At 41.9% G+C, this 10,070-nt stretch overlaps 1 protein-coding gene across 1 annotated transcript in view; it reads right to left on the bottom strand.

Annotated features, from left to right (window-relative positions):
• The window catches only part of ABCA13 (ATP binding cassette subfamily A member 13), a 503,546-nt gene that overhangs the window by 21,816 nt on the left and 471,660 nt on the right, over positions 1–10,070 (bottom strand). Inside the window, 1 exon segment of the mRNA XM_017868548.1 lies at positions 9,274–9,366. Within this exon segment, the coding sequence (XP_017724037.1) occupies positions 9,274–9,366 (93 nt within the window).

The following is a 10,070-nucleotide window of genomic DNA, read 5'->3' as shown; positions in this document are numbered from 1 at the left end:
AAAAAAGAGTAGCTAACGGGAAATAAGAATATTTTTGAAGTGAGATACCAATTTATGTATGTGCAAAGTGATTGATCCATTAGTTCAAACACTTTGATTCTCCCTTGTTCACTGGTCCCTGGGTACTTTATCTCTGAGCCACTCTCCCCATTATTGTTTTTCAACTGTACATTGTTCTCATGACATGATGCTAAAGAAATAATCACTAATAAGAAAAAAAAAACAAGAAAACAACAAAAACAACAACAACAAAATAAACAGCCTTTATCCTCCCTCACCCAAAATCATAAATTGACGTGGAGTATTTCAAATTGTAAACTCTGTGCTTCAGAAGCATACTTTATTTCCTTTCCATCAGAGGAGCGTTTTTACCAAGTCAGATTTAAGCCTCCTATGTCAATCAGGTTCAAGGGAGGAGAAAAGCAAATAGGTGCTGCATGCAGCTGGTAATGGTTCCCTCCAGGTGAGTTACGAATTTGCTCAATGTCTGCAAATACAAAGGCAGCTCGCTACCAGGGCACCATTATGTGCTCAATTTATGACATGCAGAGGATTTGAGGATGCATCCCTAATTGCCTAGGACAAAACTTCAGTGCCCAAAAGGATAGTTTTAACCACCCGTGGCTATTAGGTGAGTGCCACTCCACTCCAGCTCTCCTCTGTTGTTAACTGAGCCACACACACACACATACACACACACACACACACAAAATCATGTGCTCACACATAAACTCATGAATCTCTATTACATAGTGGGCTCTTTCATAGCATACAACAATCTTAAATTGAAAGCCCAAGAGTCTGTTCAGCTCAACTGCTCAACCTAATGACCCACCCTCAATGGAGGAAAAGAATCCAGTCAGGTGAATAAGTGAGGCTGCAGGCTTCCCACTCCACATCCATGATCCCTATCTTCCTCGGGAACAGAAAGCTAACCTCATTTAAGTAGCAAAGTGCCCAGCTAAAGCAAACATTTCTTAGACAAATAAACCTAAGTACAAGTTGCTGGGTGGGACTCTGTCAGAAAGCTACTTTAAGAGGGAACAGACAGTTGGCATGTGCTCTTTTTGCTTTTCTCTGCTTCTCTTAGTTGTTGCTTAGAACATAGATATGTTGGGTGGAGCTACGGCAGCCACTTTGGGAACACCCACACTCTCAGGCCTAGGACCTCTTAAGGAATGCCAATAATCAGTTACCTCTGGATTCTTACTACAAATAATGATGAATATGGTTAAGTCTATGTGGTTGATGTTCTGTTATTAACTGCTCGTGACCGTGAAAAGATCAAGGATATAAAGCAGAATAAAACCACTGACAGAAGGTATCCCAAGGGAAATCGATCATGTTATCATCAAACAGAAGAAAAACACTTAATAAAGAAGCAGATTTCTTTCTCAGATACAGATACTAAGAAAGAGAAGGATGATGAAGAAATAAAAACTTTGTGAGAGCCCATCAAAAAGCTAGCTGACAAGAGGTGTCTCTCAGGAAACTAGAAATTATTTATTAAATGAGTAGGGTGATGAGGTCTCAATAGGAATGGAAAAGATGTTAAAATTTTGCCCAAAGACAAGTCAACAAGAGAGTTGCTGGTGCAGATGCCATTGAAGATGAGTGAGAGTTTGCACATTCATGTTTACAGTTCTGGGATGTGCTTCAGCAGGAGGGAAATGGAAATGGTGACTAGGCCTGCAAGCTTGGAGTAAGACTGGCTGCAGCTGAAAGACAGTTCCACCACAGGTAGGAGGCTCACTTCTTTCTTTTGTCAAATGTGGACAATCATGAGATGATGCATCATAGAGCAAAGTAGCACCAGAATGCTGGGGTTCAAATCTCAGTCCCTCTGCTTACTAGATGGTAATCCTGGAAAAGTCACTCAACCTTTCTACGACTACTTTTTATGCCTGTAAAATGAAGGCTAACAATAACAGCTACTTGGTAGGACTGTCATGAGGAATAAATTGATTCATGTGTATAAAGCACTTACAGATGGCATACAATAAGCACTATATAAGAATTAGTTCTCAATATTATTATCCAGATTGCTAGATAATCTATATACCTTGCTCAGAGCAGTAGATAAGAGACTATAATAAATGGTGAAGATAAAAGCGATAAAAGATGAGGATGAGGACAATTAGGAAAGGGGAATATCTATAGGCTAGAAAGGCAAGAAGAAGGGAATATAGTGATGCAAGACAAGGGGACATATTATCATTAAGAGATGGTCCAGGATTGCGTGTTAGGACATACTCTGCAGATTTTATAAGTGGTAGATTTTCCTTTGCCAGGGAGTAGAAGGGGAGAAGAGAATTTTCCAGGAGTTTGTTGAGCCCAAAGGGAGGACATCCAGCAGCATTATAACCCCTTCTGCTCCAGGAGGAAACTGGCACAGGTGTATCCCAGGTGTAAACTGGGTCTAGGCTAGAGAAACTGAGAAGCAGAGAATGGATTAGGGGAGAGAAGTTTCTGCAGAAAGAACAAATAATAATAATCCTTTGAGGGTGTATTTTGGTAATGCCACAGGAAGGACAGCTGAAGAATGCATCTGAGGACCACTCTGTGACAACCTCGCAAGCTTAAAAAGAGTCCTGCAGGCTGGAGAGGGGACAGGGAGGGACTTGATGATTTCTCCAGTTGAAACGGGGCGGAGGGTCACGAGGGTAGGAGAGAAGAAGGAAAACGCTGGAATGAGGCCAAGATGACCATGAAGGGAGTGAATCCACTTTTCCCTGTGAGGTTGGGTCCCCGAAATTCTACACTCTAGATGCTGTCTGTCCTTCTGGGAAATCAGTTACCAATTTTGAACAAATATTTCCACCTGCACCAGACTCAGGATTGGGGCAGTTGGTGTTGGCTGAAGCCAGGAAGAGCATGATGAGGTCCCAAACTAGAGTCAGGAAAATCCTTTTAGCTAAATCCCACTAATAGAAATCCATTGTTGACTTCTTCTGTTGAAGTGACAAACCATAGACATGATTCTTTAAACTTTAATTTGGTTAGAGCTTAACTTATGAACACATACAGCAGTTTAGAAATATATTGGAATACCGGCCGGGCGCGGTGGCTCAAGCCTGTAATCCCAGCACTTTGGGAGGCCGAGATGGGCGGATCACAAGGTCAGGAGATCGAGACCATCCTGGTGAACACGGTGAAACCCCGTCTCTACTAAAAAAAATACAAAAAACTAGCCAGGCGAGGTGGCGGGCGCCTGTAGTCCCAGCTACTGGGGAGGCTGAGGCAGGAGAATGGCGTAAACCCGGGAGGCGGAGCTTGCAGTGAGCTGAGATCCGGCCACTGCACTCCAGCCTGGGTGACAGAGCGAGACTCCGTCTCAAAAAAAAAAAAAAGAAATATATTGGAATACCAATCTAAAGTTAAAAGCATTGTTTAACCACTTAGGAGTATCAAAAAGATAATTTAAGTAACTATGACAAGAAGACATGGAGCTTGAGAAGAGCATAGAACACCAATTTAGTAAATAATGAATGTAGAATCTGGCAGTATTAAACCTCTTGGTGAACTAAAACCTAAACATTTCAGGACCACACATATTCCATTTATTTGGTACCCCTGGGTTTTCAGACACCAAGGCCTCCAGGACTGGACTGGTTGTCCTTGCCCTCAAATGTTGTCTCCAAAATCGCATGGATGCGTGAGCATATCGCAAGAGTAGGACTGATAAAAGACAAAGTCTGTGCTCTCCAGGAGCAGAGCACTGAATTGGAACGAGGTAAGATTGTGGATATCAAACACTCTACAAACAGATCTTTTGGCAGGCAGGAGGCAAATTTATGCCAAAGAAGAGGAAAAGATTATTGCTATAAAGAAAAAAACATAAGCAAAGGGAACAAAATGCCAAGCATTGAAAAAGCCGAGAAGTCTCAAGGAAAAAGGAAGAATCATCCTGGGTGTCTGTGGGTGGGAGTATTGTGTAATCAGTGACGGAGAGTGGTCCAAGCAAGGTGTTCAAGTAAGAACAGACACTAAGGTGGGATAGGGATGTATTTGGAGGAGCATGAGAAAGCACCAGAGTGACCGTGGCCTGCAGAGTTGCAGCTCCTCTCAGGCCATCTGGCTTTCCACTATGACTTCATACATCTCATACTGGGGCTGTACTGAGACTGAAAGGAGAAGAGGGCACTCCTTTCCCATGGACCTTGGACTTCTGCAAAATGAGGTCACTCCACAGCCCAGAGGGTTTGCCTCTGGGAAGACAATGCCCTGTGTGCAACGCCCTCTACCCATCCTTGTGCCCATTTGCTGACATACTGCTACTTCATACACCTGCTTCCTCTTAGCCACTGAGCAGGACACATTTCAGATTGGGCCACAGGAAAGGCAGGGTTGACTGCCTAATGTTTTTGGAATCTGGTCTAACTATTACTGTAACTAGGTTTCCCAGTATGTTCCATGTCTCTGGGGACATAGAACAAAATAACAGCTGAGACAGTGGGTCTCAAGCAGGACAATTTGCTGCCCAAAAGACATTTGCCAATGTCCAGAGACATTTTTAGCTGTCACAATTGGGGTGAGGGTGCTGCACACACCAGGGATGATGCTAAACATCTTATACGTCCAGGACAACCTCCCACAACCAAGAATTATCCAAACCAAAATGCAACAACGCCAAGCTGCAGAAACGGAGTTAAGACCACAAAGCCGAAGGTTGCTCAAGGAACATTTAAAATAGTCATGCTGCTTTTACTTAGCCTGAGGATTTCCTTTACTTTTCATGTTGAAATGTAAACTTTGCTTTGACTGGTATGTCTGTCCCTCTTACTTGCTCTCAAATTCTGATTCTGTAGTGATGTTTTTATTACTAAATACAATCTAGAATTAAATCCCCTTTTAACCAAATTTTACCTGTACCTCCAGGTCTAAGATATTTCCCTATTTTTTCAAACTAAAAAAGGCATCCTCCTTCTCAGGGCTCCACGTGGAGACAAAAGTGACTTCATCATGGATGCTAATCTGCCACACTAACTTCTCGTTAGCCTGGTCTCGCGAATGCCTCCTGATTCCTACTTCACTTCCTGTCCTTCCTGTAAGAACATGTGTTCCTGCCTTTAGATCAAGGCGACCCTTGTGTTATTGTACAAATGATAGCCCATGATGCATGCAGCACTCTTGCCTGTTGTTCTGGAGGGGTGTCTTCAATTGTCTCTCTAGGGTAGGTGTCCTTTCCCTATGATATAAGAGCCCTGGGTCTGGGGAGCAATGTTGCAGAGGTCTACCTGTCTTGCTGCTTCCCAAGACTACACTTCCATTCATAAGTGCTCCAGGAAATCACCCTTTACCAAAACACTGGATTTGTCTTCCTCCTTCTTTGGTTTCTCGACTTTTCCTGGGTTTGGAGACCACTTGGCATATATGGCCCTTTCACAGAACACTCTAGTTGATACCTTTTCTATGTTGCCTGCCCTGTTAGGCCTTGTGATGTCACCAGGTGTGTGCAGGGCTCACTCTCTGCACTTGTGAGCACCAAAGCAGGCATAAACTGCATCAGACCTACCTCTGCCTCCCCTTGCTGGGTTTCAATAAACATTTGTTAAAGAAATATTAAATGTCAAAAGCAAACAGCCTCAATTTTACCAGCAAAAGATCTAATATTGATTGACTTTTCTTAAATTGTGACTCAGATGAGAAGCAACATCATGGTTAACATAATAACTTGATATCAATGGAGAGACATACACACTAGATAGTGGCCTATTGCATTTTTTCTTCTCAGAGGCCCTTCTTCATGGATGATTGCTACAGACCAGTCACACAGAGCTTTAGGTTATCCACAGATGAGGGGTCCAAGGAACTTGTCTTTTAATACAACTCTATAACCTCAAAGTGTTTGGAAATTCACTATGTAGATAATAGCTCTGAAACAAGCTATTAAAAAGATTCCCAGGAAGAACAAAAGTCTGTAGCAAGGAAGAGGAGGGGGACTTCAAAACCCTTGGCAAAGCCAGAGCTCCCTGCCTTCTTCTGCAAAGTGGGCAAGTCTGGCTTCCTCCAGGCAGGGAGAATGTGATTGGCCCTCCACTTAGGGCTCCACTTAGCCTCGGTGTGTCCTGGAGTGGGTATATTAACCATGCCTATTACCTTCTGTATTCTAATACTTTGAAAATGTGGGGACTTGCTGACTCTGGAAGAACTGCCCCTCCCAGAGCTAGGCAATTCCTAAAGATAGTAAACAACTTGCGCATAAATTCATTTTTTCAAATACAAACTAGCTGACCCAGAACACATATGATCTCTAACACCTCCCCTAAGGGGCTCTCACATGCTAAGCCACAGTCCCCCTTCCCCAGTCACCCCAGGGACAGGTACTACCAACTAGGGACAACCCCTATGCTGCATGGCCCACTGAAGTTATTCAAACTAGCAGATCTTAGACCTGCTTGTCCTATTTCACCCATTCCTTCCAACAGAAACCACAATAAAAGCCCTTGCTCATGTTTCCTTCCAGCTGCCCTCTGCCTCCTGGCTGACCTGATGCTCCGTCATGGGACGCTGTGTCCCATGCCCCTATTCTTGGAAACTGTAATATGTGATATTTTCAAAGGCAGTCATCTCCTGATCTGTTGGCCTTACGGTACTTCATTTTTTCTATTAATACACGATATTTTAAAACAGTGGGCTAGGGATGAGGTGAGTCCGGGCATGAAGCAGGATGCTGGGGTGTTAATGCTCTGTTAGGAGCATGGGAATGGGATTTGGTGTCCTCTTCTCTGACGGTGAAGTGCATGTACCAAGGTTTCGCTTAGAACCCAAGAAAGGAACTCAAATGAGCACAGCAGGAGGGAAGACAAACAGCAGAGTCAGGCACGGGTGTACTGGGCCGACTGAACCAACACAGGGTGGGAAGGAAAGACAGTGCCCCCCGCAGATTGGGGTAGGAAGTGATTCTTGTGTTTGAGTCTTGCTCCCCAGACTCAGGAAAGTGGGATGAACTCAAGGAGCTCAGGTGGGGCCTGAAGTCCCATGGAAGAGTTGTTTCTCATCTGAGTCCCCATTTCTCTGAGGGCTGTGCCGGGGGCAGAGAGTGAGGTAGGGAGAGTTCTTTGGTTTGGGCAATTTCACTTCACTTTCCATTTTGTTTTTCCTCTTATGTATCTGTCCCTACTTGCCACATACGTTCTTCCCTCTATATTTCTGTGGCTCCTCATTTTTCTGATTCTGACATTCCTTTTCCACTTTCCCCCCTTCACCCTGAAAGATGGCTGCTTTGTCTGAGTGAACTGCCATAGCAGGTGCAAGCCTCAGCTTCCTGTCACAGGCGAATTTGCTGAGACCTACACTGAAGTTTGAGGGTTCCTGACTGTTCATGAGGTCAAGGTCAGCACTGCAACTCAGAAGCTAAAGGTGGCTAAACCCTCGTGCTCCCCTGGTTTCACTCCACTCGGCTTTCATAGCAAGCTCTTGTTGCACCTGCCCCTCCCCGGGGAAACTGGTCTCTGAGGCCCAAGCCCTGCCCTCTGGGTCCCACCTCTGTGGGATTTCTGTAGCTCCTTTCTTCTGTTCTCCCTCTGGGAAGATGTTTCCCAGCCTAAGCCAGGGACCCTCCTCACTAGCCTCCTGCCTCTCCATGGGGAAATCCTGATACTCAGATCCCTGCCCAAATTCTGCCAAAATTTTCTCTCCAAAACCCTTATCTTCTCCTGTGTTATCTCATCAGAACTTTTCCCCACACCCAGACCCTACTCTTCCTCATTCATGTTCCTAAAAATTCATGTTCATGGAAAGAAAGGGATGGAGAGGAGGAGGAAGGAGCCCCACTAAAAGTTCTCTCATCCATCTCAGCAGCTCCACATCAGAGAAATGGGTTCTAATGTTGCTGACTCCCAGGTATGGATGCCAAAGTTTATGAAAAATCTAGTTATTGTTACGATCTATGTCATGATCAATCGTTTATTCTTTATTTCAATATTATAGAAACACACATCATCATATGTTTATTATAGGTTTATAGTTATAGGAGAATAAGTACTTTACAAATTATGTTATTTTATTTTACTTTTTATTTTTTTTCAGACAGGGTCTTGCTCTGTCATGCAGGCTGGAGTATAGTGACACAATCATGGTTTACTGTGGCCTTGACCTCTTGGACACAACTGATCCTCCTACCTCCTAAGTAGCTAGCACTACAGATGCACCCCACCACACCTGGATATAATTTTTAAAAATTAACTGTTTAAAAGTGTTTTGTAGGAATGAGGTCTCACTATGTTGCCCAGGCTGGTCTCAAATTCTGGGCCTCAAGTGATCCTCCCACTCCATCCTCCCAAAGTGCTAGAATTACAGGTGTGAGCCACCTTACCTGGCCACAAATTATTTTTTAAATTTTATTAAGTTTGATGTTTCCATGAATAACCCACAAGCCATTTCTCGTTTAATATAGTCCTACAGTTCATATCCACTAACAATTCATGCTCAACCCATATATCACATTATTGGAACCAAAACTCGGAAGTAGGCACAGATTTTCCAGTATGTAGAATGCAACAGCTAGAGAAAACCTATCCCCATGTGCTTCATCCTGCTGGCTCTTGCAGCAAACTTTTGTAAACATAAACCAGACATAAATCACCCAACAATCAGGAATGGATTATAAAACTTTATGTAGGCGTTCATAAAGGTTGGAGAGCATGAAATACTATTTTTTTATGATACCTATTAAAGATGGGCAGAGTACATACTGAGAATAGTTTCTAGTAGGTGCATCTGACCAGTGGTTGACCCGAAGCAGCAAACAACTGTGAGGCTGACCGTTCCAGTAGTGCCTAACTCTAAAATGGACACTCACCCCTACTATGTCATCTCAATCCTGAGCATCAGCTATTTTCTCCATAAATTAAAAGTATTTAAAATTTACATATGACTGTTTACCAAATCTCTGCTTGAGAATCCTAACCTTAAAAACAATGAACAAATGAAAATAAGAGATTTATCAACATAAATGAATAAATTATTCTACATAAGAATGACAGGTTAAACAAATTGAAAGGAAATTGGACATGTATTTAGGCAACTTTGATTTTTTTAATGTTATACCAGGATGTAGCAATGCCCTCATAAATTGATAACAAAATCATTAAGATTCCAAAAAGGAAATGAAGAGAATACATGAAGGGAATTAACCAGGAAGAAATATAAAGGATCAGTGAGCACAGGAAAGAAGTCTTTAGTCTTTCATAATCCAAATGGATGCATAACCCTGCATCATGCTATTGATTTCATAGTAAAGATTTAAGCAAAAGGAGAACTTCAACGCACCTATTTTTGATGTGCTGAGGAGAACCAAGACATCTGAAGCTGCCGTTGACCATTATGGCCAGTCTTGTGCAAAGAGCCTCACACTCCTCCATGCTGCGAGGAAGGGAAAGAGACAAAAATGAGCCATTTCCTGAAGAGGGGAGGCTCGAGTCAAACTTTTCAAAGCAGAAAGGAGACAAGATACCATTAGAGCACATTACCTAATTTTTTATACAGAAATCTCATGTTAACCAAATAAAAAGCTTTTAAAAACAATAAGGTTTTATTTAGACAGCCAATTTTACAATTAACAAAAAATCAATATTTTCTTATACCAGGAAGATCAGCTATAAAATATGTAGAAGAGAAGCATTTAGCAATAGTGCAAAAACACAAAGTAAGAATAATCTTAACAAAGCAATGTGAATGTTTTAGGAAAAGAAACAAGAAAGCCTAACTAATAGGCACAAATGAAATCTGGAATTAATGGAAGGAGGCATGGAAGAAAAGAAAAGAATGGATATTTTGAAAATGGAAAAACCGTTACAATATGAAAATTAGTGCAATATAAAATATTACTAATATGTCAGTGTAAATATCAAATTATACCTTAAGTGTAAACAGAAAACAGAAGTAAATTAATTATATGTAAACTATAAATAAGTTCTATTTTAATGTAGTGTATAATATAGAATATAATACCATAAATAGCATTTTAATGTGTAGCTATAATTTAAATTATATTTTGACATTTCAATTCAAAATGTTACAAAATTGGTAATCTATAATTATAGTATTATAATAATGAAAAATATTAT

This window comes from Rhinopithecus bieti, unplaced genomic scaffold (assembly GCF_001698545.2).
Source record: "Rhinopithecus bieti isolate Rb0 unplaced genomic scaffold, ASM169854v2 scaffold_3527, whole genome shotgun sequence".
Taxonomy (NCBI): Eukaryota; Metazoa; Chordata; class Mammalia; order Primates; family Cercopithecidae; genus Rhinopithecus; species Rhinopithecus bieti.
The sequence above is the reverse complement of the archived record's forward strand: the minus strand, read 5'-3'. Positions and strand labels throughout refer to the sequence as shown.